General features: G+C 42.8%; 1 protein-coding gene across 1 annotated transcript; it reads left to right on the forward strand.

The window, feature by feature from the left end:
• The first annotated feature begins 826 nt into the window (after window positions 1–826).
• Window positions 827–27,802, forward strand: si:ch211-254p10.2 (solute carrier family 40 member 1). The gene is made up of 10 exons (XM_060920811.1): window positions 827–840; window positions 6,631–6,761; window positions 7,640–7,707; window positions 7,830–7,989; window positions 20,793–20,908; window positions 21,058–21,184; window positions 21,362–21,616; window positions 23,563–23,568; window positions 23,689–24,348; window positions 27,543–27,802. The coding sequence occupies exons 1-10, from the start codon at window positions 827–829 to the stop codon at window positions 27,800–27,802; spliced, it is 1,797 nt and encodes a 598-aa protein (XP_060776794.1).

Consider the following 27,802-nt stretch of genomic DNA (forward strand, 5'->3'; position numbering starts at 1 on the left):
TTAAGGTAACTCATGCATTCATTGGCATTTGTTAAAATGTTACACCTAATACTCATCTCATCTCATCTCATTATCTCTAGCCGCTTTATCCTTCTACAGGGTCGCAGGCAAGCTGGAGCCTATCCCAGCTGACTACGGGCAAAAGGCGGGGTACACCCTGGACAAGTCGCCAGGTCATCACAGGGCTGACACATAGACACAGACAACCATTCACACTCACATTCACACCTACGGTCAATTTAGAGTCACCAGTTAACCTAACCTGCATGTCTTTGGACTGTGGGGGAAACCGGAGCACCCGGAGGAAACCCACGCGGACACGGGGAGAACATGCAAACTCCGCACAGAAAGGCCCTCGCCGGCCCCGGGGCTCGAACCCAGGACCTTCTTGCTGTGAGGCGACAGTGCTAACCACTACACCACCGTGCCGCCCACACCTAATACTCCTCCGCTGAATAATATTTATTCAACCAAAGACTAAAAATCCACATAAATTAGCAAGATAGATAGATAGATAGATAGATAGATAGATAAAATTACAACATGTTACTAAAATTTGATAACACACTAACCTCTGATCTCCAAGTGTAAATACTGCTTATGAATTTGTCAGTTAACAACTGCAAACATCTTCAGTGAAGTGTTGCCACTGTGGACAAATTTACTCATTGATGATATGAATGGTGGTGAATACAAGTGTTGATTATTTGGCTGATGTGGATTTGTTTTTGTTTTTCTTTTAAGAAAAAAACAGATTAATATACTGTATTACTTTCTGACTGTGAGTTGGCTAAAACCACACTCACAACCCACCATACATGCTACTATGGGCAGTCTAAGGTAAAAAATTTGGCAAAACCGTACTGTACTTGAGACTTGCGTGACACTTGTGTGTGTTCAACGCCATAGAAGGTCGCAGACTGGCCGTGGAGACTTTTGGTCCTGCACATGCAAATTCTACGGGTCTTGTGAAAAATCAAGAATGCATACACCACGTACACGATCTGTACTCCTTTTGTACACCTGAACCAAGTCAACAGCGTGGCTAGTAGGGGCTTTTCGTGATGACAGTAAGACGCACAAGTGATGCATGGTAATTGTACGAGTGACGTGCCTCAGAAGTACTACACAAGTATTCCACACTTGCTATTTCTGCGGCCCCCAAGACAGAAGTACATCTCAATTTCTACCCTTATGTGTAGCATGCACGCAGCACACGCGACATGAGGGGCAAGACTCTGGGTATATATATATTGGGGGAGGAACCAATTATGTAGCATTGTAGAAGGGAAGAAGATGGCTGTCGCCATACTGCCGCAATGACTGAGGGAGTCGGACCTTTATAAGCAGATGATAGAAGCTGAGGAGCAGCACGAAGCGATATTGGCTTTGCTAATACAGGAACACCGATGTCAGAATGTGAGGTGGCAGAGGCGGTGGCTTCTGTCCCATCTTTTCCCAATCACTCCCTCTCTCTTATCCTCTGCCAAATTCAACCTGTACTTGACAAGTACTTTGCCCGTACTCCTCCCCCAAACTTTCCCCCGGGTTCACCCTGACCCTGCGGCACGGCTGCGAGCTACCAAACCCTGCGACTCATGCATGTCCAAAACACTTACAGCGGATTGTGAGTGTGGCAATAGTGGTTAGCATGTCCACCTCTCAACCTGGAGATTGCGAGTTCTACTTGTGGTCGGGTTATACCAAAGACCATCATAAAAATGGTACCTACTACCATCTGGCAAGGCACGCTGCAATACAGATGTGAGTGGAGAAGTCAAACTCTTGCGGTTACCAGAGGACTAGCTCCCCACTGTAACCCTAGCTGTATAGGCGAGAGGCCGAGGGCTATCGAAACGGAGATTGGCACCGCACCTATATGCCTCAAAGAGTTGGTTAGTACTGGGTCAGGAGACTGCCTGGGAAGACCAGATTCTGGTGTGAGAGGGATTTTGACTTGACTTGATTACTTTCTGAATATTGCTTGTGGTGTACTAACACTGAGAATAATGTTTTGTAATATCAGTCAAAGGAAACTGTAAAGTGTTACCAATTTATTTTAATAATTTCAGTTCTTTAATTACAGAAATGGATAAAGCGGTTACAGATAATGAGATGAGATGAGTTGTTCCACGAAATCAAGTCATACATGAGCTGATAGCCAATGAGGTGCGTAGCGCTGAGTTGGCTATAAGACATCTATGATGAGATTGAGTGGAATAACTATTTTATTCTAGCCACATTCACTGTATTTTGAGAAAGAGCATGTTTTAAAATTTTAAAAAGTTGGATAAAAACTTTATATAAAACATCCAACAAAATCATTTTGCAGAGAATGTAAACAAACTGGCAAAATTACCATCGAAATGTGTGAAAAATGCTATAATAATAATGCTTGAAAAATTAAAAAAAGATAAATTCTTACCATCAAATATTTTTATTCCATATTTTGTTGTTTTTTTGTATTTTTTAGGGTTTCTTCTTCTTTAGGGTTTTTTTAGTGGTGGGCAAACCAACTGAAAGGTGCATTACTGCCACCGACTGGGCTGGAGTGTGGCATGGAAGATAATTGGGGGAGAACAAAGAAAAACTATATTCTTTAAGCTATTTCTGGTTCTTTTAAACATTAGATAATTTTGGGGGGTTTGTTTTTGGGTAGAGTTTTTATTTCATCCTTGGTTGGTTCAACAAAGCGCTCCGCCATTTTGTTTTTCTCTACTCACAGTATATGTGCTGATATCTTAGTAGTAGAGTAGCCAATCAGAGCCTGCGATTGCTCATATCCAGTGAATGTGGATAGAATAAATAAATAAATTATATACAACCCCAATTCCAAAAAAGTTGGGACAAAGTACAAATTGTAAATAAAAACGGAATGCAAGAATTTACAAATCTCAAAAACTGATATTGTATTCACAATAGAACATAGACAACATATCAAATGTCGAAAGTGAGACATTTTGAAATTTCATGCCAAATATTGGCTCATTTGAAATTTCATGACAGCAACACATCTCAAAAAAGTTGGGACAGGGGCAATAAGAGGCTGGAAAAGTTAAAGGTACAAAAAAGGAACAGCTGGAGGACCAAATTGCAACTCATTAGGTCAATTGGCAATAGGTCATTAACATGACTGGGTATAAAAAGAGCATCTTGGAGTGGCAGCGGCTCTCAGAAGTAAAGATGGGAAGAGGATCGTCAATCCCCCTAATTCTGCACTGACAAATAGTGGAGCAATATCAGAAAGGAGTTTGACAGTGTAAAATTGCAAAGGAGTTTGAACATATCATCATCTACAGTGCATAATATCATCAAAAGATTCAGAGAATCTGGAAGAATCTCTGTGCGTAAGGGTCAAGGCCGGAAAACCATACTGGGTGCCCGTGATCTTCGGGCCCTTAGACGGCACTGCATCACATACAGGCATGCTTCTGTATTGGAAATCACAAAATGGGCTCAGGAATATTTCCAGAGAACTTTATCTGTGAACACAATTCACCGTGCCATCCGCCGTTGCCAGCTAAAACTCTATAGTTCAAAGAAGAAGCTGTATCTAAACATGATCCAGAAGCGCAGACGTCTTCTCTGGGCCAAGGCTCATTTAAAATGGACTGTGGCAAAGTGGAAAACTGTTCTGTGGTCAGGTGAATCAAAATTTGAAGTTCTTTATGGAAATCAGGGACGCCGTGTCATTCGGACTAAAGAGGAGAAGGACGACCCAAGTTGTTATCAGCGCTCTGTTCAGAAGCCTGCATCTCTGATGGTATGGGGTTGCATTAGTGCGTGTGGCATGGGCAGCTTACACATCTGGAAAGACACCATCAATGCTGAAAGGTATATCCAGGTTCTAGAGTAACATATGCTCCCATCCAGATGACGTCTCTTCCAGGGAAGATCTTGCATTTTCCAACATGACAATGCCAAACCACATACTGCATCAGTTACAGCATCATGGCTGTGTAGAAGAAGGGTCCGGGTACTGAACTGGCCAGCCTGCAGTCCAGATCTTTCACCCATAGAAAACATTTGGCGCATCATAAAATGGAAGATACGACAAAAAAGACCTAAGACAGTTGAGCAACTAGAATCCTACATTAGACAAGAATGGGTTAACATTCCTATCCCTAAACTTGAGCAACTTGTCTCCTCAGTCCCCAGATGATTACAGACTGTTGTAAAGAGAAAAGGGGATGTCTCACAGTGGTAAACATGGCCTTGTCCCAACTTTTTTGAGATGTGTTGTTGTCATGAAATTTAAAATCACCTAATTTTTCTCTTTAAATGATACATTTTCTCAGTTTAAACATTTGATATGTCATCTATGTTCTATTCTGAATAAAATATGGAATTTTGAAACTTCCACATCATTGCATTCCGTTTTTATTTACAATTTGTACTTTGTCCCAACTTTTTTGGAATCGGGGTTGTATATATTTTACACACACACGCACAAGCTGGAATTAAAATGGATTTTTGGAGGGTTAGGACCATTTGATTTACACAACATGCCTACCACTTGAAAGGTGAAAATTGATTTTTTTTTACAGAAACAATAATTAAGATGAAAAAACATAAATCTGGAGTGTGCATAGGTATTCAGCCCCTTTCGTATGAAACCCCTAAATAAGAGCTGGTCCAACCAATTCACTTTATAAGTCATATAATTAGTTGGCTGAGATCTACCTGTGTGCAATCAAAGTATCACATGATCTGTCACATGATGTCTGTATAAATCAGCCTGTTTTGGAAGGACCCTGACCCTGCAACACTACTAAGCAAGCAACATGAAAACCAAGGAGCCTCCAAACAGGTCAGAGACAAAGTTGTGAAGAAGTTATGGATCAGGGTTGGTTTATAAAAAATATCCCAAACTTTGAATATCCCAGGAAGCATCATTAAATCCATTATAGCAAAATGGAAAGAATATGGCACCACTACAAACCTGACAAGAGAAGGCCGCCCACCAAAACTCACAGACCAGGCAAGGAGGGCATTAATCAGAGATGCAACAAAAACACCAAAGATAACACTGAAGGAGCTGTAAAGATCCACAGCGGAAATGGAAGTATCTGTCCACAGGACCACTTTAAGCCGTACACTCCACAGAGCGGGGCTTTATGGAAGAGCGGCAAGAAAAAAGCCATTGCTTCAAGAAAAAAATTAAGAAAGCATGTTTGGAGTTTGCCCAACAGCATGTGTCATACTCCCCAAACACATGGAAGAAGACTTTCTGGTCAGATGAGACAAAAATTTAACCTTTTGGCCATCATGGAAAACACCATGTGTGGTGCAAACTCAACACTTCCCTTCACCCTGAGAACACCATTCCTACAATGAAGCATGGTGGTGGCAGCATCATGCTGTGGGGATATGTTTCATCTGCAGGGACAGGAAAGCTGGTCAGGACTGAAGGAAAGATGGATGGCACTAAATACAGGGCAATTCTGGAGGAAAACCTGTTTTAGTCAGTCAGAGGTTTGAGGCTAGGAAGAAGCTTCACGTTCCAGCAGCACAATGACCCAAAACATACTGCTAAAGCTACACTGGAGTGGTTTAAAAGGAAACATTTAGATGTCTTGGAATGGCCTAATCAAATCCCAGACCTCAATCCAATTGAGAATCTGTGACATAACTTGAAGATTGCTGTACACCAACGCAACCCATCTAATTTGAAGGAGTTGGAGCAGTTTTGCCTTGAGGAATGGGCAAAAATCCCAGTGCCTAGATGTGCCAAGCTAATAGAGACATACCCCAAAGGACTTGAAGCTGTAATTGCAGCAAAGTACAAACTACTACAAAGTACAAAGTACTACAAAGTATTGACTGCGGGGGGTGAATACCTATGCACATTCCAGATTTCTATTTTTTCACCTTATTTATTTATTTTTTTAGTCACAATAAAAAAACAACAATTTGCAACTTTAAAGTGGTCGGCATGCTGTGTAAATCAAATGGTGCTAACCCCCTAAAAATCCATCCATCCATCCATCCATATTCAATGTTTCAGTGTTTTTCCTTCTAATCCAATGGGTTTTTTTTAATCCTTCTAATTCAATGTTTTTTTCTTTATTTTTATTAATTAAAACACTTCATGCCTTACAGTACATGGTGTGTTACAAACGACATGATGAATGTCGTTTCTCTTTACTTAGTTGAGCAGTTCTTGACATGGATTTCTACAGTTGTGGAATAGGGCTATTTACTGTATTTTTATTATTTACTGTTTACGTTTACTGTCTGATCTCAAACACATTAATAAGGCAAGAAATTGTACTAATTAGCTTTTGACGAGGCACACCTGTTAACTGAAAAGCATTTCAGGTGACCACCTTATGAAGCTGGTTAAGATAATAGTGTACAAAGCGTCATCAAGGTAAACGGTGGCTACTTTGACGAATCTAAAATATGAAACATGTTTTGTTTTTAACCCTTTTTATTTACCACGTAATTCCACATATGTTCCATATGTTTTTATGTCATCAGTATTGTTCTATAATGTAGAAAATAGTCAAAATACAGAACCTATGAATGAGTGGGTGGGTGTGTATAGAGAGAGTATACATTCTTCTATTACGTGTATACTTCTATTCTCTTCCATATTTCCAGTATTTGTGTTTTATGCCTTGCCAGGTTCAAAGCTGTATTTGTCTTCTGTACCATATTTTTGAGAGAAGATTTGCTGCATTGTGGTGGTGCAATGATAGAGAGTGAGAACAAAGACCTCAAAGTGGCACAAGAAAAGAAGAGCAGGGGTAAATCAGGTAAGAAATTTCAAACAGCCAAACACAACAATACAGTAGAATACATCAAGTGTTTGTATTACTCAGAGTTTTATTTGTTTTCCCTGTGTTGCATGGGTTTCCTCTGGGTTCTTCTAACTGTGCAAAATACAACACTATACCAGTAGGAAGGTTGACTAAATTGCCTCTAGGTGTGAATGTTTGTGTACACGCTGCTGTCACATCTGAGTATTCCTCCCCTGTGCCCAGTTTTTTTATTTTATTTTATTTTTTATAATACTTGTATAGGCTCCAATCCACTGTGACCCGACTGCATATTTTATGGAATGAATAAAGAACTGGTTGAATTAAATTATTAAAACTCCCAGGACCCAGAGGCAAGTTCAAACTTGCATTCCTCGTGTAAAGACACACTTTTACAGTTAGATTCATGAATAATCACATTTTAGGCACAGTGGTGTAGTGGTTAGCACGGTCACCTCACAGCAAGAAGGTTCTGGGTTCGAACCCAGCGGCCAGCGAGGGCCTTTCTGTGTGGAGTTTGTATGTCCTCCCCATGTCTGCGTGGGTTTCCTCTGGGTGCTCCGGTTTCCCCCACACTCCAAAAACATGCGGTTAGGTTAATATGGGACGGCCTTGGGCTGAGGTGCCCTTGAGCGAGGCACCTGACTCCCGACTGCTTCCCGGGCGCTGTTAACATGGCTGCCCACTGCTCTGTGTATGTGTGTGTGCTCATTGCTCATGTGTGTGTGCGTGTTCACTGCTTCAGATGGGTTAAATGCAGAGAGGAAATTTCACAAGTGTGTGATGAATAAAGTTGTGCTTTCTTTTCTTTCTTTAACTGAATAAGCTAAGCCTGTTTAAAAAAAAAAGACCAAAAAAACCTCTCTATCTCTCAGGATCAGCACTCAGCTACGTTACAGGCCCCAAGTTCCTCATATATATCAGTGGAGCACTGTCAATGTGGGTAAGAAGCTATGTTAAAGTACAAATAATCAATCAATGTTTAATCTCTGCTCTGTATTTGTCATTATTCCCTAGTGCATTTGTCATTCTTTTGTGTGGAATGTCTCTCTGCTTCCCTGCCAGGGTGATCGTATGTGGCATTTTGCCATCTCTGTCTTTCTGATTGAGCTGTATGGACGTAACTTACTGCTAACTGCTATCTTTGGGTTGGTGGTTGCTGGTTCTGTACTTTTATTCGGTGCTGTAATTGGAGACTGGGTGGACCGTAACCCAAGAAACAAAGGTAGTATATTTGTTGGATTTGCTGTTCTGTGTCAGTATAGCTTCCACTTGAAAATGTCTTTCAGTCATCAAGCTGATGTACAGTGCCTTGAATAGCTATGTATTCCCCTGCTTGAAACAGTTGCCACTAGAAGGTACATAATTATCTGAACAGACTGTGTGCAAATTAATGTGTCACATGATCACAATATAAATACACCTGTTCCTGAAAGGCTCTCAAGTTTATTAGAGAACATGCAGTATCTAAATAGTCAGAATCATAAAGACAAATTAGCTATCAAAGCAAGAGATACAGTAACAGTCAAAAGTTTCGACACACCTACTCATTCATACAACCTCTAATCAGAAAACGTTGGGATGGTATTGAAAATGCAAATAAAAAAGAAAGCAGTGATTTCTAAATTTACTTTGAGTTGTATTTCATTGCAGACAGTATGTAACCAAGATATTTCATGTTTTGTCTGGTCAACTTCATTTCATTTGTTAATATACATTTCTCCCTGCGTTTCAGGCCTCTAACACATTTAAAAAAAAAAGTTGTGATGGGGAAATTTAGGGCTAGTAATGAGGTAAAACAATTACATAATGCATGAGAAAATTATTGAAATGTTTAAAAACAATGTTCCTCAAAGAAATCTAGGAAGGGATTTGCATATTTCACCATCTACAGTGCATAATATTATTAAATGATTCAAGGAATCTGGATGAATTTCTACCCTGGTGCATAAAGGGCAAGGGCACAAGCCGTTAAAATGATAGGTTTTTTTTATGTAAAAAAAACGAGACCATCCATCCATTATCTGTAGCCGCTTATCCTGTTCTACAGGGTCGGAGGCAAGCTGGAGCCTATCCCAGCTGACTATGGGCAAGAGGCAGGGTACATCCTGGACAAGTCGCCAGGTCATCACAGGACTGACACAGAGACAAACAACCATTCACACTCACATTCACACCTGTGATCAATTTAGAGGCACCAATTAACCTAACCTGCATGTCTTTGGAAAAATGAGACCATGATATATTATTTCAAACCTTTTCCCACCTTTAATGTGACCTATAACCTGTAGAATTCAGTTGAAAAACAAACAAATCTGTTAGGGAGAAAAACATTTTTTTAAAAAAACATACAGTAAGCTAGTTGTATAAGTGTGCACACCCTTAAACTAATACTTTGTTGAAACACCTTTTGATTTAATTACAGCATTCAGTCTTTTTGGGTCAGAGTCTATCAGCCTGCTACATCTAGACTTAGCAATATTTGCCCACTCTTCCTTGCAAAAACACTCCAAATCTGTCAGATTGCGAGGGCATCTCTTGTGCACAGCCCTCTTCAGGTCACCCCACAGATTTTCAATTGGATTTAGGTCTGGGCTCTGGCTGGGCCGTTCCAAAACTTTTTGGGGGTCATTGTCATGCTGAAAGATTAAATTCCTCTTCATCTACAGCTTTCTAGCAGACACCTGAAAGTTTTGGGCCAAAATTGACTGGTATTTAGAACTGTTCATAATTCCCTCCACCTTGACTAAAACCCCTGTTCCAGCTGAAGAAAAACAACCCTAAAACATGATGCTGCCACCACCATGCTTCACTGTGGGTATAGTGTTTTTTTTTTTTGGTGATGTGCAGTGTTATTTTTGTGCCAAACAACTTTTGGAATTGTGGCCAAAAAGTTCAACCTTGGTTTCATCAGACCATAACACATTTTCCCACATGCTTTTGGGTGAGTTTTTTTTTTCTTCAAAATTTAGCCAGGCCTGGATAATAATAATAATAATAATAATAATAATAATAATAATAAGTTACATTTATATAGCACCTTTCTCAAACTCAAGGTCGCTTTACATAGGTCAGAGAAAGCACACACACACACACACACACACACACACACACACAGGGGAGTTGCTAAAGAGTGGTGAGTTTATGCACTGGTGGAGAAATGTTCATGAAACAGAAAGGTTTTGAGATGAGATTTGAAGAAAGATAGAGAAGAGAAGTCACAGAGGGCTTGAGGAAGGGAATTCCAGAGCTTGGGGGCCGTGGCACTGAAGGACCTGCCACCCAGGGTAGAGAGTCTAGTGCAAGGAACAGCAAGGATCTGAGAGAGCAAGATGGAGTATAAGGGGTCAGAAGATCACAGATGTAAGAAGGAGCAAGGTTATGGAGAGCTTTGAAGGTGAGTTGTATGATTTTATATTTAATTCTGGACAGAACAGGTAGCCAGTGAAGCTGAGAAAGAATGGGGGTGATATGAGCAGATGATTTGGTATGGGTGAGGAGCCTCGCTGCAGAGTTCTGAATGTACTGTAATCTTTGAAGGGATTTAGGAGGGAGGCCAATGAGAAGGGAGTTACAACACTCTAGACGGGATATAATGAAGGAGTGGACCAACGTTTGAACATCACTCGTGGAAAGAAAGGGGCGAAGGCAAGCAATTCTTCCAGAGGTGGAAGAAAGCAGTCTTGGTGAGGGATTTAATGTGGGGATCAAAGTTGAGTGAAGGGTCAAGCAATATTCCAAGGTTTCTAACAAGAGGTGAAGATTTAACAAGTGCACTGTCAATGTTAAGACTGAAACTGGAGGATTTGGACAATGAAGATTTGGGGCCGATAAGCATGATTTCTGTTTTATCTGTCTTAAGTTTTAGAAAATTATTCTACATCCACAATTTTAGGTCTGTGTGGAGATAGTTAGGGTGGGTGGAGCACAGAAGCACGGCAGGCCAGAACTGAGTTCGCAAAACCCTTTTTTATTTTAGCTTTTCAGCTTTTAATTCTTCTCCAACGCATGCACGCGCGCACACACACACACACACACACACACACACACACACACACACACACACACAGACAAGTGTTCTCGTTAGGGGAGAGCTCCCTTCCTCTGCTCTCCCTCTCCTCTTATAGGGTGCGGTCACTGGGGAAGACACACAAACAGGTTAATTCCCATCAGGTGCAGTGATTCTGCCACTTACCTTCCCTGACTCCGCCCTCCATCCACAGACCAACGCTTGACCATGCCCCCGCTGCCACATACCCCCACCGCCCGACTCAGGCCGGGGAGCCATCCGGCCTGCAGCTGACTCCCCCCCCCGACGGGAGAGGAAATCCGCCATGACCATCTGTGCCCCCGGCCTGTGGGGCTGGAGTGCCAGATACCAATGGGTGATCCGCGCGTTGGCATCCTTAACAGTTTATTTATTCAGTGCAGAAAATTAAAATCTCAATGCACGTACATAACACAAGGAATGAAGTAAAAATGATAAAATAACAAATATAATAAAATTAAAAACATATGTATATATGTATAAATATGCAATTTAAAATGCTTGTTTAAAATAGTATGATTTAAGATGTTTCTTAAAAGAGTCCAGATCATGGAACTTAATGTCAATGGGGAGGGAGTTCCATACTTGTAGAGCTGCATAAGTAAAGGCTCGGGTCCCAACCTGAGTCCTACACCTAGGGACCTTGAGGTTGCCCTGGCTACTGGATCTTAGTGTTCGTTGTGGAGTGTAGATCTCAATAAGGTCTTTAAGGTAATTCGGTGCCAGCCCATTCAAACACTTGTATGTCAATAATGCGATCTTAAATAAGATATGATACGAAACTGACAGCCAATGGAGATCCTTCAAAAATGGTGTCACATGATCGTACTTCTGGGCACCACACACAACTCTGGCTGCACAATTCTGCAGCTTTTGTAGTTTGTTGATCACACACTTTGGGGCCCCATACAACAGGGCATTGCAGTAATCTATGTTAGAAGTCACAAATGCGTGGACAATTTTCTCTGTGGCTGGTTTGTCCAAATATTTCCGTATTTGCCTGATTCGCTTAAATTGATAATGACTTCTAACATATATAGTTCACATGATGAGTCATTTTAAGCTGCTGGTCAAAGACCACACCGAGGTTTGTTAGTGACTGCACAGGCTTGATGTAAGAGTTTCCAACTTCAAGGTCTTGAATTGTCACTTTCTCAAGCTGTTGTGGAGTTCCAAATATCATGAACTCAGTTTTCATGTCGTTTATCTTCAACCAATGGGATAACATCCATGCCCTGACCTGGGAGATACAGGCATGAAGGTTGTCGACAGCACCGGTCTCAGATAAGTGGTCTCCAGGCTTGTATGACAGATACAGCTGATGGTCATCTGCATATCCGCTGACCTGGACCACAGGCAGGTGCTTCTCGATGATGTCATACAAGGAGCACAGGTATCCCAGGAAAACCACCGGACCAGCACAGCTTCCCTGGGGGACGCCATACTTCAGCTTATGATGGTCAGAGATCGCATTGTTAATGATGACACGCTGGTCCCTATCTTGTAAGTAGGACTGGAACCAGGAAAGTACGTTTCCTGAGATATGAAACTGGCTCCGAAATATGCTGGTGAGTATGTCCAAGCTAACCGTGTCGAAGGCGGCCAACAGGTCCAATAGGACCAGTAGCATCACCTTCTGAGAGTCCATATTGTTGACAATATCAGAGTGAATTTTTACCAACAATGTCTCCATACTATGGTACTCCTTGTATGCAGAGTTCATGATGGAGAATCTGTCGATCTGCTTCAGGTGAGCTACATACTGTGTGAGGCCAGCCTTCTCAACTAGCTTGGACATGAATGACAAATTACTCACTGGTCTAAAATTATTGAATATAAGCTCAAGTCCCATCTTCTTAAGCAGTGGTATGATGAGTGCAATCTTCCAATTGCTGGGGAAGACACCTTCACGCAAAGAAGTGTTCACAATATCAGTGATTGGCTGGATTAGCACATCAATACACTGCTTCAGGAGGGCTGTGGGTATTGGATCCAGCCGCGATGACTTGGTTTTGGACTTGTTGATGAGTTTCCTAACATCATCAGTGGACAACATGTTAAATATTCTCTGAGTGAATAATATCCTCGATATCACTCACTATCTTATCAATTTTGTCAATGAAGAAACTAGAGAAATCTTCACACAGTTACTGATCGCTGTTACATTCAGTGTACAGAGAAACTGCAGCACCCTCTGTAAGGTTCTTAATCAACTTAAACAGCTTCTGTTGGTCACTACCACATTTCTGAACCTTGTTGCTGTAGTATATAGTCTTTACTTCATTACACCTCCTGATGTACTCAGATCTAGCTTGCTTAAATTTCAGATGGTCATCAACTGTCTGTAATTTCAACCAAGCTCTCTCTAACTTTCGTTTCTCTCTCTTCATAGATCTAAGTTCTGTGTTGTACGATGGTGAAGTGTACTTGACCCTGATAGTCTTAGGCCCTGTCCACACGGCAATGGATTCAGGTGACTCCGATACAATTGCTTATCGTTTAGGCCTGGCGTCCACATGGCACCAGCGTTTTGGGTGCCCAAAACGCAATCTTTTTGAGAACGGGTTCCAGAGTGGAAAGATCTGGCAACGTTGCCGTTGTGAAGTCGTCTGGATGAGTAGAACAGATTTGTTTACGATGATGTCACAACCACATGACTGTGAGTGCTTCACGCCGGGTAGAAGTGTAACGAATATCACCAGGAAAAAGCCTTACAGAGCACTAGTGAGAGTGAAACACGAGCTTGGATATTATTATTATTATTATTATTATTATTATTATGTTCAGTGTTAGTTCACAGTAGTAATGCAAGAAGCAGAATAGTGACAGTAATAGTGAAGCAAAAACATGCAATTGTACAAACACTGCAGCTCTACAGCAAAATATTCATTTATGAAATGGTCTGATTCTTAACACCAGTAGTGCCAATGATCTTCTCATTGCGATGCGAGTTGTCAACAAATCCTATAACTTGGTTCATGAAACACGCTTACAAAATATTTTCACTGTGAATATTTATTGTGTAATGGTGCAATCCTGCCAGCAAAAATAGGGGAAAAAAGGAGCGATCTCACCTCTTCAGATGTTGATTTAAGTCCGACAATACATTCCTTAAAAAGGGCGTAGAGGAGCAAATTAATCCAATTTATTCCGGACCATTAAAGACGCCGCCTTCCGCGTAGAATCATACGTCATCCTCGCCGCCATATTGGAGAGGTCAAAGCGGAGAATAAAGATTAGCTGCGTTTAACTGTACCAACAGGTTTACCGTCCAAATGAGATCATATGGGATTACCTTTCACAGGTGAGAAACAACAAATTAATTCCATCAACGTGTATCATTCACTTTATTCCGGACCATTGAAGACGCCGCCTTCCGCGTAGAATCATACGTCATCCTCGCCGCCATTTTGGATAGGTCAAAGCGGAGAATAAAGATTAGCTGCGTTTAACTGTACCAACAGGTTTTCTGTCCAAACGAGATCACATGGGATTACCTTTCACAGGTGAGACTGGAAAAATACTTTTCATTGTATTTGGTCATTATAATGTAATTTTACAAACAGATTTTCCTGACTTTGTGGCTAATATGAAGTCTCGCGCATAATAGTTTATGCGCATGCGTCGTTACTTCTATTGTTCTGGTGTCTCCGAAGGGACCGTCTTACAGCGCCCCTAGAGGTGTGGCATGTGTATTGCATCATTTTCAGCAAGCGTTGCGTTGCCATATGGACCTGATATTTTACTGATTGTTGCCCATTTGGACGCGATATATTTTTAAATAACATCTCGTTGCCGTTGTTGTGTGGATGTAGCCTTAGAGATCAAGGGAGCATGTACATCCAGTAAACTTCTCAAGGACTTGTCATACAACTCTGCTTTCTCTGTAGCAGACATGTCTTTCATGTTACCCAATTCACTCTGTGTAATATCTCTCTTAAAATGGTCGAGGTCAATGTTCTTAATTCTCCTAAACTGAATGTCTTTGGTCTCACGCATTGACTTGCGGATCTTCATACGAGTCTTGACAACCGCATGGTCTGACAAGAAATGCATAGTCTCAGGTGGATCCAGCATGATGTCATCACAGTCTCTAGTAATCAGCAAGTCAAGTGTGTGGCCCTTCTCATGTGTTGGTGACTGCACATGATTCCGTAGGTTAAAACACTCCAATAGCTCCAGGAATTTCTTGGTGTCAGTAGCTTCTTTGTCCTCAACTTGGATATTGAAATCTCCGCCGATCAGCAGCTTATGTGGGGTGGTGATGACAAATTCCATGTAAGTGCTGAATTCATTCAGATGAAGAATTCATTCATCCTTCATGCGGTGGAGCCACTGCAGGGGCGTGTGGTCCAACCAGAGAGTGAAAAGGCGCCCCAGCAGGTAGTAGTGGAGGGCAAGGACCGCCCACTTGATGGCAAGGCATTCCTTCTCTATGGTGCTGTACCTGCCCTTGCGCACCGACAGCTTCCAGCTGATGTACAGCACTGGACGGTCCTCCCCCTCCACCTCCTGGGACAGAACAGCCCCCAACCCTCTGTCTGATGCGTCCGTCTGCAAAACAAAGGGGAGAGAAGTCAGGGGAGTGTAACAGTGGCCCCCCACACAGTGCAGCCTTTACCTCAGAGAAAGCCCGCTGACATTGCTCCATCCACTGGACTGGATCTGGTGCCCCCTTTTTAGTGAGATCAGTCAGCAGGCTGGTGACGTCCGAATAATTAGGTATAAACCTACAATAATAGCCAGCCAGCCCCAGGAACTGTCTCACCCCCTTTTTGGTCTTGGGCCTTGGGCAGGCCACAATCGCTGCTGTCTTATTGATTTGGAGACGCACCTGCCCATTGCCCAAGTGGAAGCCCAGGTACCGTACTTCCACCTGCCCAATTGCACACTTCTTTGGGTTGGCTGTGAGACCCGCTCACCTCAGTGACCTAGGGACGGTCTTTAGGTGTTCTAGGTGCCGCAGCCAGTCATTACTATAAATGACAATGTCATCCAGGTATACGGACGCATAGGTGGCGTGGGGGCGGAGGACCCTATCCATAAGCCACTGGAAAACCTCTGGCCCCAGCTCCGCCTTCTCTGGAACCACCGACACCAATGCCATGGGGACCTCCTCGTTCCAAAGTTTTAACAGATTGAGGTGGTAAATCTGTAACGCCCCACCCCTGTCCATTCACCTCACCTCATAGTCGACGTCCCCGACTCGCCATGTGACTTCAAAGGGTCCTTGCCACCTGGCGATCAATTTGGAGCTCGATGTGGGCAACAACATGAGTACTTTATCTCCCGGTGTGAATTCCCTAAGGCGCGTGCCCCTGTCGTACAGATGGACTTGACGTTCTTGGGCCTGCCGCAAATCCTCCTGGGTTAGGTGCATGAGGGTGTAGAGTTTGGCACGCAGGTTGATAACACATTGAATTTCATTCTTGCTTGTTGAAGGTCCCTCCTCCCAATTTTCACGCAGCACATCTAAAATGCCACGCAGCTTACGCCCGTATAATAATTAGAACAGGGAGAACCCCGGGGAGGCTTGTGGGACCTCTCGCACTGCAAATAACAGGGGCTCGAGCCATTTATCCCAGCTGCATGCATCCTCGCTTACAAATTTTTGAATTATGTTCTTGAGGGTGCGGTTGAACCGTTCGACTAAGCCATCCATTTGTGGGTGATAAACGCTGGTGCGGATAGGCTTAATTCCCAGTAACGCATACAGTTCACGCAGTGTGCGTGACATAAATGTAGTGCCTTGATAAGTCAGAATCTCTTTGGGGATTCCGACTCGGGAGATGACGCGGAAGAGTGCTTCCGCAATACTGCGTGCTGAGATATTGCAAAGAGGCACTGCTTCCGGATATTGCGTTGCATAGTCCACCAGAACTAAAATAAAGCAATATCCTCGTGTTGACTGATCTAATGGCCTGACGAGATCCATCCCAATTCTTTCGAACGGGGTCTCGATGGCAGAGGGCGCAAAGGAGCTTTTGGAATGGCCTCTGGATTTACTAACTGGCATTCACGGCACGCCATACACCACCTACAGAGATCACCGTGAATCCCTGGCCAATAGAACTAAGCCATTATTCGGGCTAGTGTCTTATCCTGCTCTAAGTGTCCGGCCATGGGATTAAAGTGAGCCGCCTGGAATATAAATTCCCGGCGGCTCTTTGGGATCAAAACCTGTGTTATCTGTTCCTTAGTCTGAGTGTCCTGCATCACTCGGTATAACATATCCTTAATAATGGAGAAATAGGGGAAGGACGGGGTGGCATTTGGCTGGAGCGTTTAACCATTGATTACTCTCACTTGGTCAAACGCATGCCACAGAGTCTTGTCTCGTGACTGCTCTAACAGGAAATCCACAAGGGATTCCTCAAGACAGGGAGGCGGATCCTGTTGCTCCTCACTCTGACGCGGTGATGACGTAGACGGCTCTGTGACAGCTGCTCCTGCCAAAGCCACACCGGGACCTCCCCCCGCTAAATTATGGCAGGCCCCACTCTTCACTAAATGTGTTATTAATTCCCTGAATCCCGTCCAATCAGTCCCCAAAATTATCGAGTGGGTAAGGCAAGGATTAACCGCCGCCTTTACTCTAAATTTCTCCCCTTGAAATAGAATGTGGACCGACACTAAAGGATAGTTGTGAACATCCCTGTGCACACACAACACCTTCACCAATTGTGCTTTCCCCAATGCCTCGTCTTGCACCAGGCTTTGGTGGATTGAGGTCTGATTACAGCCAGAGTCCACCAAAGCCTGATACGTATCCCCTTGGATACTCACCGGTATGCGATACACTCTGGCCCGATCGAGGGCGGTCCCTGGTGCGTCGGGGATCCGGACCACCGTGCCCACCTCCATCGCCGAGCACTGATGCTGGAGGTGCCCCGGCTCCCCACAGCGCCGGCATACTGGCCCAGGTGTTCTGCACCCATACCTGCACCGGTGTTCTGGAGCTCACTCACCTGAGGGGGGGAAGACACAGACATGGAAGTAGGAAACGGTATGCCCGCGGATGCAGCGGGCTGGCTGGGGTGGAGCCGGCCCCAGCCTCCGTGGTGGGGGAATGGGGCGAGGACGAGGATCAGAAGGGGAGAGAGAGAGAGAGAGAGAGAGGGGAAAAGAGGAGACATGCTGTCCTGCCATTGGAACAGCCACCATATGGTCCTCCGCCAGCTCGATGGCCTGATCCAGCGACACCGGGCGATGGCACTGGACCCATTCCGCTGTTCCTTCCGGAAGTCGGGTGATGAATTGTTCCAGTGCCACCAGGTCAATGATTCCCTCGGCATCACGGTTGTCGGCCCTCAGCCACTGCCGGCAGGCGTCCCGGAGTTGCTGGCCAAACGCGAATGGCCAGCAGACCTCCTCCAGGTGCAGCGCGCGGAAGCACTGCCGCTGCTGCTCCGGGGTGTGCCCCACACGTTGGAGGACGGCCCTGCAGAGGTCAGCATAGACCAGCCGGCTGTCGGCGGGGAGCTGTAGCGCGGCCAGCTGCGTCTCGCCCATTAGCAGGGGGAGGAGGCGTGCCACGCGCTGTTCCACCGGCCAACCCCATGCCTCTGCCGCCTGCTCAAAAAGAGCGAGGAAGGCTTCGAGGTTGTCATGCGGACCCATCTTCGTTAGGGTGAGGTGGGGAGGGTCCGCGGCAGTGGTGATGGTGGACCCCGCCGATGCGAGCAGGTGCCGGAACGCCTGGCGATCTTCCTACTGTGCCAGCACCAGGGCTTCGAACCGTTGTTCCTGCTCCTTCTGGAGGGCGACCAGCACCTGGTGCTGGCTCTGTTGGGCCGAGGCAAGGGCATGGACCAGGTCCTTGAAGGGGGAGGACTCCATGAGGCTGTTCTCTTCTGTACTCCGTCCCGGGTTTCAGCTCCACTGTGGAGATAGTTAGGGTGGGTGGAGCACAGAAGCATGGCAGGCCAGAAATGAGTTTGCAAAACCCTTTTTTATTTTAGCTTTTCAGCTTTTAATTCTTCTCCCATGCACGTGCGCACACACACACACACGCACAAGTGTTCTTGTTAGGGGAGAGCTCCCTTTCTCTGCTCTCCCTCACCTCTTATGGGGCACGGTCACTGTCGTCTGTTGGTGAAGTAGGACTGAAACCATTGGAGGGCTATGTCTGTGATACCAATATCTGACAGACTGGAGATGAGCGTGTCATGATTGATGGTGTCAAATGCATCAGATGTTTTTCTTTGACCCTACATCATAGTTCAGACATATGGAGAATACAGGAGATTGCTGTCACATGTAGTACACAACCAGTACTTGCCAGAAATTCCTGCAGCTCCTTCAGTGTTGCTGTAGGCCTCTTGGCAGCCTCCCTGACCAGTTTTTGTCCTGTCTTTTCATCAATTTTGGAGGGACATCCAGTTCTTGGTAAAGTCACTGTTGTCCCATATTTTCTCCACTTCTTGATGACTGTCTTCACTGTGCTCTATGGTATATCTAATGCTGTGGAAATTTTTTTGTACCCTTCTCCTGACTGATACCTTTCAACAATGAGATCCCTGTGATGCTTTGTAAGCTCTCTGTGAACCCTGGCTTTTGCTGGAGGATGCAACTGAGTAAATGTCTGAACTTTATTTGGGGTTAATCAGAGTCATTTTAATTGATGGCAGGTGTGAACCAAAAAAGACTGAATGCTGTAATTAAATCAAAAGGTGCTTCAACAAAGTATTAGTTTAAGGGTGTGCACACTTATGCAACCAGCTTATTGTATGTTTTTCGTTTTTTATGTTTTCCCCTGGCGGCACGGTGGTGTAGTGGTTAGCACTGTCGCCTCACACCAAGAAGGTCCGGGTTCGAGCCCCGTGGCCGGCGAGGGCCTTTCTGTGCGGAGTTTGCATGTTCTCCCCGTGTCCGCGTGGGTTTCCTCTGGATGCTCCGGTTTCCCCCACAGTCCAAAGACATGCAGGTTAGGTTAACTGGTGACTCTAAATTGACCATAGGTGTGAGTGTGAATGGTTGTCTGTGTCTATGTGTCAGCCCTGTGATGACCTGGTGACTTGTCCAGGGTGTACCCCGTCTTTCGCCCATAGTCAGCTGGGATAGGCTCCAGCTTGCCTGCGACCCTGCAGAACAGGATAAAGTGGCTAGAGATAATGAGATGAGATGTTTTCCCCCTAACAGCTTTGTTTGTTTTTCAATTGAATTGTACAGGTTATAGGTCACATTAAAGGTGGGAAAAGTTTTGAAATTATTTATCGTGGTCTCATTTTTTTACATCCAAAAAACCTATCATTTTAATAGGGTGTGTACACTTTTGATATCCACTGTAGATATATAAACTTGTGGAAAAAGTTCCTCTGCTCTGATACTGAAACTTTTCTGACTTGATGACACTGCTCATCATCCCGAGAACATTAACTTCACAGTGAAGCGTAGTATTGTTAGAATCATGTTGTGGGGATGTATTTCCTCAGCAGGGGCTGCAGAACGGGTCAAATTTGTGGGCAAGATGGATGAAGCCCGATACAGGGCAATCTAAGAAGGAAACCTTTTCCAGTTTGCAAGACACCTGAGACTGGTGCAAATGTTTGACTTCCAAGAACAACAGGCATACTGCCAAAGCTAACTTGGTTCAAAACCAAGAACCTGACTGTGGTAGACTTGCCAAAGCAAAGTCAAGGCTGGTGCAATTTACCAGTTGTCTCCAGCCAGTATGAAAGTGTTTGAGCCATTTGCCAAGAAGAATGTGCAAAAAAATCAGGATATTCTGTAGATTTGCAAAACGGATAGAGACATAACCGAGAATACTTGCAGCTCTAATTACAGCCAAAGGTTATTCTACCAAGTATTGGCCTCAGGGAGTGACTACTTATGCAAGAAATAACTTTTTACTGTTTGTGTTTCGATTAACTTTTGTGTGACGTTTGCTTGTGCTTGATTTCAATGTCAGTGGTTACTAAACATTTGATGTACTACTGTATTTTAATCACTGAAACAGTCCTCTATGTTCTTCACTGCAGTGGCTCATGCATCCTTGTTCATTCAAAACATCTCAGTGACAGTCTGTAGTATTGTGCTTATGTTGGTATTCTCATACAAAAATTGGATTGAGCAAATCTGGGATGGTTGGTTAACTGTGAGTAATTGTTACTGTTTCTTTACATATTTATTCCTCCTCCATGTGTTAATACTGGTGTATTTTATATGCTTTCAGTACTTTTAATAAGAATTGTAGTTTCCCTAATGCAGCATGTGTAACATTTTGCATCACATGACTCACACAAGGTGGTTTGTTATACGGTGGTGATTGTCCTGGCAGATGTGGCGAATCTCGCCAGCACGGCCCTCAACATTACCATCCAGAGAGACTGGATAGTGATCATAACCGGCTACAACCGTGGCCACCTAGCTGGTAAGATTAGTATCCTGATCCATGTGCATTCAAAATATTCATGATGGAAACATGTACCTTAACAAACTAATATGCTGTGTGCATCATTCCAGTAACATTTTTGTGTGACATCTGTATTATCAATATTAGCGCTTTTTTTGGCCACATACAAAGGAAATTGCTCTCATGCTGCTGTAGGGATGAACGCCACCATGCGACGCATTGACCAAGTGACCAACATTTTGGCTCCATTGACTGTGGGTCAGGTTATGACCCTGGCCTCAAATGTGGTGGGTTGTGGCTTCATCCTGGGCTGGAATCTGGTCTCCTTGATTGTGGAGTTTGTCTTCCTCTCTAGAGTGTATCACATTGTTCCAGCACTTTCAGTCAAATTGCCCATAATAGAGGAGCAGTGCTATCTGGAGAGGAGGAGGGAAAGGAAGAGTTCACAAGGTAAAGGGTATTATCTTATATGCTACAATAACAAGACTTTGAGTCTCCCTAAACTTTATAAAACGTTTTTCAGAGGATGTGAACATGTATATACTGTATAACAATGTAAAATAGATACACATCTCAGTAAAAATCAGCCAATTCACTGACCTTTTTTTTTTTAAACAAAAAATATAAGGTGGCTGAAAATCCAGATCAGGTGAGAATCTGCAGGACTGATTTTTAATGAGGACAGCTTAGCTATTTTTATTTAACAATTATTCGCCAAAGGCATAGTGAACATTGATGAATAATAACCGAGATGATGTCAAGGTTATTATTCACCGATATTCACTGAGCCGGTGGCAGATAATTGTTTTAGTATAAATACACAGGTGATTTGTTGTTTTAAAAAATAATTTACTTCAAACTTCAATAGCAGCATGCAAATGTAATGAGAGACTTGTAGGCTTGTGGCATGTGCACAGACTTTTGCCGACTCACAAAAAAAAATTTGTTTTGAAATTGATAAAATAAATCACAATTCCACCTTAGCTTTGAATAGTTTCAGACCAAACTTTGTAGCATCTTTAGTGCTTTTAGGAACAGCATTTTCTTTCATAATTTGTAATTCTTCCTCACTTATGGTGACAATGTAATTGGCCGCCATTTTGCCGAGTTGCTCGAGGTGATTATCGAGAAATAGTCCGAATCGCTCGACCAATCAGCACGCGCGATTTCCTATAATCACCTCCGTATTTATACTAATTTCAATTTAAAAAAGTTCATCCTCATGGCTCACACAGACTGCAACCAGAGAGCAGAGCAGCAAGCCATTATTTTACACCAAGGTAGCTATGTATCTATGGTACTAAGACACTAAGATGTGAGCTTACAGTATATTATCAATGTATTTTTACTTATTCCTAACTTTAAATAACATGCTTACATTATTACAAAATAGCATTACATAATTTGTTTATTCTTCTTCCGTGAATGGAAATAGATCCCGTAGAAGCCACGCTCACTGATAGCTCATTGGGCAGCTGGCTTCCCTCCCCTTCTTCCTTTTCATCTTCATCTGATGAACTTCTGTTGATGATGTCACTAACTCAACTGTAGTAATGGTTTCAGTGGGATTGTTGCTAGAACTAGAAATTTAAGTGGTGAACACAGACAAGAGGAATGATACAAACAGTGAAAAGTCCCACTGTGGTTATACTAAATATAAGCACTCTTGGAACCCCACTCATCCAAACAAATTAGTGGACTATACTAACTGTAGGATAATCATTATTATTCTGTCTACATTCAATGGATATGAGCAATTGCACGCTCTGATTAGCTACTCTACTACTAGGATATCAGCTCATATACCGTGAGTAGAGAAAAACAAAATGGTGGAGTGTGTTGCTGAACCAACAGAGGACGAAATAAAAACTCTACTCGAAAACAAAACCCAAAAAAATACAAAAAAGTGCAACAAAATATGGAATAAAAGTATTTGATGGGAAGAACGTATCTTTTTTTATTTTTCAAGAATTATTATTATAGCATTTTTCACAAATTGCTCCTGTCATTTCACCAGTTTGTTTACATTCTAAGTGTAAATGATTTTGTCTGACATTTTGTATAAAGTTTTTATTTATCAAATCTGCAAAAAATAAAAATAAAAATGCTCTGTTTCTCAAAATCCAGTGAATGTGGATAGAATAAAACAGTTATTCCACTCAATCTTGTCATACATGGCTGATAGCTGACGAGGCACTATCAGCTCATGTATGACTCAATTTCATGGAATAACTGTTAATTGTATTGTATATTATGAAGGGAACTGCTGCATTAGCATCACAATCACTTGTCAAACTAGATTAAAATGCTCTTATAGAGTGAGATAAAATGAAAAATAAGTGGTCTTTGGCCATATTGTCCATTATATACATTAGACAGACTGCAAAATTATTTAGGTCAAAGTCATTCTTAAAATTTGACAAACTTACAGTGTGAAGAATGGAAAAATTATTTTTTCAAGGATTTGTGAAATCACAGCAGTTGCATAAGCATAGGAACTATTTTTCTTCTTCATCATGCAGGTTCATTAAGGCAGACAGCATCCTTCTCTGAGGACGCCAGAGCTTTGCATTTGAAAGGGAGTACCAACCTGACACCATGTCTGCAATGCCTGTGCAGACTCCTTGACACTTGCAGGGAAGGCTGGAGAGCTTATTACAGGCAGCCTGTGTTCCTGGCAGGTCTGGGTCTGGCCTTCCTATACACCACTGTGCTGGGCTTTGACTGCATCACCACAGGTTATGCATATACACAAGGTATCAGCGGGTCCCTTCTCAGCTTGCTCATGGGCGTCTCGGCCTTGGCTGGCCTGCTGGGTACGGTTCTGTTCACCAGTCTCCGCAAAGCCTATGGCCTGATCAAAACAGGCATGATCTCCAGTTGCCTGCATCTGTCCTGTTTGCTGTTGTGCGTGTGCTCTGTATTTGCCCCCGGCAGCCCTATGGATCTCAGCATGTTCAAAGAGTCTAATTCCTCAGAAATGGGAGGGATGAATGGAGGAGGACACAGCAGATATGGATACCTGCTGCCATGGGGCAACAATCAGCCTCTGCTGCCTGATCGCTCCTCAATTCACTGGACCAACAATACAGTGCTGTGTGAAAATGCATCTGCAGGGCCAGCACCTGAGTCTTATGTGTCCATCTCTCTGCTGTTCCTAGGAGTCATCACAGCTCGAATTGGTGAGAAGGCTGAGTGTTTGGAGCATCTACTTTAAGCTCACATCTTGAACACTTTGCATTTAGAGTTGGTGATAATTAGTGTTGATAATGCTAAGAACTAAGATAAGATCTAGGGGATATAGAAATTATACACATCCCTGTTGAAAGTGCAGGTTTTTGTGATGTAAAAAATGAAATCAAGATCAGTCATATCACACCTTTTCCCATCTTTTAATGTGATATTGTAACCAACAAAATTCAAGTAAAAAAACAAAAAGAAAATCTTTAGGAAAAGAAAAAGAAATAATGTGGAACAACCTGGTTGCAAAGGGTTGCACACCCTTTTATAATGGGGCATGTGACTGTGCTCAGAATTAACTAAAATCACATTCAAAGTCACGTTCAAAAGTAATTATCATTCAGCTGTCATCAATTAAGTGATTTTGATTCACCTCAAATAAAGATCTCCTGTTGCTGTAGGATTGTCTTGACATCTCCTTGGTTTCATCTAATTGCTGAAGCCATGGTCCTCAAAAAGGTTACAAAGCATGTACGGAATCTCACTGGCTAACAGTATCAGAACAAGGGTACAAGAGAATTTCCAAAGCATTACATGTACGATACTATGGAATACAGTGATGGCCAGCATCAATAAGTGGAGAAAATGGGGCATCACAGTGACATTACCAAGAACTGGATGTCCCTCAAAAATTGATGAAAGGCCAATATAAAAACCAGGGATGCTGCCAAAAGACCTACAACAAAGCCTATAACAAAGCTAGATTGCCTTTCAGATTTTTCAAGTGTAGGTCATAAAAATAATTTTCTCTGACACCCAATTATTTTTGTTTAATGGACCGAAAGCTACTGAATTTGAATCACAGACTTCCAATTTTATTATTATTATTATTATTATTATTATTATTATTTATTTTAAATAGAACAATTAATGAATTTAGGGCCGCATGGCCCTAAATTCTCCACTATTTTTTCCAGCTTCACCATGACACAATTCAAGATACTACGTCATGCATCATGTGGTGGGCTTTCCCCATTGACGCAAGGCATTGTGGGATATAAATTTGAAACAGGAGAGAAAAATGGAGGACGTGAGTGTGCGAATGAAACATGAAAGACCAACTACAATAATGGAAAGTGAGAAGAAAAGATGTTATGTTGCAAAGGAAAGGAAACACAGGACCAAACTAATAAATATTGGCAGTCAGCAAGCACCTTGGTGTGATCAACTGTTCATTTAGCGACACAATGATGTAACTGTCAGTGCACAGTCAAAAGTAAACCTGTAGATAGCAGTAATGCAACACTGGATGCCAGCTGCCATAAAACCCAAAAGAAGAAGGAAAAGAAGAAGCAGGTAAACTGCGCATGTGCGCACCGGACTTCCTCTGTCTGCTTGACTACGTGAAGCGAGTGATTTCATGCACATTATTTGATAGGGAATTCCTTCAAATTAAATAACTTCCCAGCCACAGAATGGCCTGGTTTTTTTTTTTTTTGAGATATTGCAGAAATAAACATATATTGCAATGACCAAATTTCAGAGGGAACTAAATTCCACTGATTTTATGAAATTGAAAGACCGTCTAGCTTTAATGGAGCTGCAGGAATATCTGGAAAGTATTGGTCACTTCCTGTATGTGACAGCCATCTCTCATATTCTTCACATGTCTGGGCTATGGGGTTCTCATAAATTGAAGCAATTTTATGTGAAAAATAAAACATACAAGCCCACCTAACTTTTGCTAATTCATGTTAAAAAAATGTTATGGTCTTTTGAAACCAAGGTAGAACTTCTTGGGCATAAGTCTAAAAGATTTGTTTGGTTAAAAAAAATGACACAAAACAAACCAAGACAGCTTATCACCCAATGGACACTATACCTATGGTGAAGCATGGTGGTGGCAGCATCAGCTTCAGCTGGGCCTGGGGCTGTAGTCAAGATAGAGGGAATCATGGCTAGCTCCAAATCCCAATCTAATTTGTCACAAAATATTCAGGCCTCCGTTAAACAACTGAAGATGAAGAAAAACTCACCTTCCAGCATGATAATAACCCCAAGCACAAACCAAGTCAATAAAGGAATAGCTTCAGAAGATGATCAAAGTTTTGGAACAACCCAGTCAGAGCCCAGATCTAAATTTGATTCAGTTTAATTTTATTCATATAGTGCTTTTAACAGTGGACATTGTCACAAATGTAAATGTATCCTTAATGTGCAAACCAGAGAGGTGAAAAACTACCTGAGATATAAGAAGAAGAAACTTTGAGAGGAATCAGATTCAAAAGGATAATGAGAACATCAACCATTCCTCTTCTATAACTGTATACTATAGGGCCAAGTAGTGCTAATTGTGTTAAAACTTGAATATGAACATTATTAGGGTTTAAACTTCCAGTCTATCATATCAAACTGAAGTTATCAACTGTTCAATGATTGAGCCTCCTCTATCGAAATCTTAACAAAAACCTGTGGAATGACTTGAAGAGGCCTGTGCACAGAAGAAGAAGAAGAAGAAGAAGAAGAAGCAGGCTTTGTTTGTCACATGCCCACTCAAGCACAGTGAAATTCATCCTCTGCATTTAACCCATCTGAAGCAGTGAATGCACACAAGTGAGCAATGAGCACACACGCATACCCAGAGCAGTGGGCAGCTATGCTACAGTGCCCAGGGAGCAGTTGAGGGTTAGGTGCCTTGCTCAAGGGCACTTCAGCACTTCAGCCCAAGGCCACCCCATGTTAACCTAACTGCATGTCTTTGGACTGTGGGGGAAACCAGAGCACCCGAAAAAAAAAAAACATGCAAACACGGGGAGAACATGCAAACTTCACACAGAAAGGCCCCCGTCGGCCGCTGGGCTTGAATCCAGAACCTTCTTGCTGTGAGGCAACAGTGCTAACCACTACACCACTGTGCTGCCCAATTTCCACTCACAATTTGATAGATCTGGGGAATTTTTGCAAAGAAGAGTGGCATAAAATAGCCATATCTATCCACTTATCCATCAGGGTCACAGGGGAAGGGAAGGAGACTCTTACTCAAGAAGAAAAAATAAAACCTGAGTGCTTTAATAGCTGAATGCACTCAGTTGTTAAACCTAGAGATAATCCTTGTCTTTGCATTGTTTTGGCTTTTCATGTGGTCTATATGACAGTGTTTCTATGACAACTCTATCTCTTGCTCTTTTCTTTACAGGCCTGTGGTCATTTGACCTGACAGTAACTCAGCTGCTGCAGGAAACCATCTGTGAGTCTGAGCGTGGTGTTGTAAATGGAGTCCAGAGTTCAATGAACTACATGATGGATCTGCTACATTTCCTCATGGTGATCTCCGCACCACAGCCACAATACTTTGGTATTCTTGTCATCATCTCTGTGTTGTTTATTACTGTGGGCCACATCATGTACTTTTTGTATGCCCAGAAGGCGAAGAGGAAACAGTGTCTCAATATATAA

Source organism: Neoarius graeffei, chromosome 5 (genome assembly GCF_027579695.1).
Source record: "Neoarius graeffei isolate fNeoGra1 chromosome 5, fNeoGra1.pri, whole genome shotgun sequence".
Lineage (NCBI taxonomy): Eukaryota > Metazoa > Chordata > Actinopteri > Siluriformes > Ariidae > Neoarius > Neoarius graeffei.

Bases quoted from the DNA above. Each gene is read 5' to 3' on its own strand.
- si:ch211-254p10.2 (XM_060920811.1), top strand. The intron at 7,708-7,829 runs GTAAGAAGCTAT...CTTCCCTGCCAG, and splicing joins GTGGAGCACTGTCAATGTGG to GGTGATCGTATGTGGCATTT. The intron at 21,185-21,361 runs GTAAGATTAGTA...ATGCTGCTGTAG, and splicing joins CAACCGTGGCCACCTAGCTG to GGATGAACGCCACCATGCGA.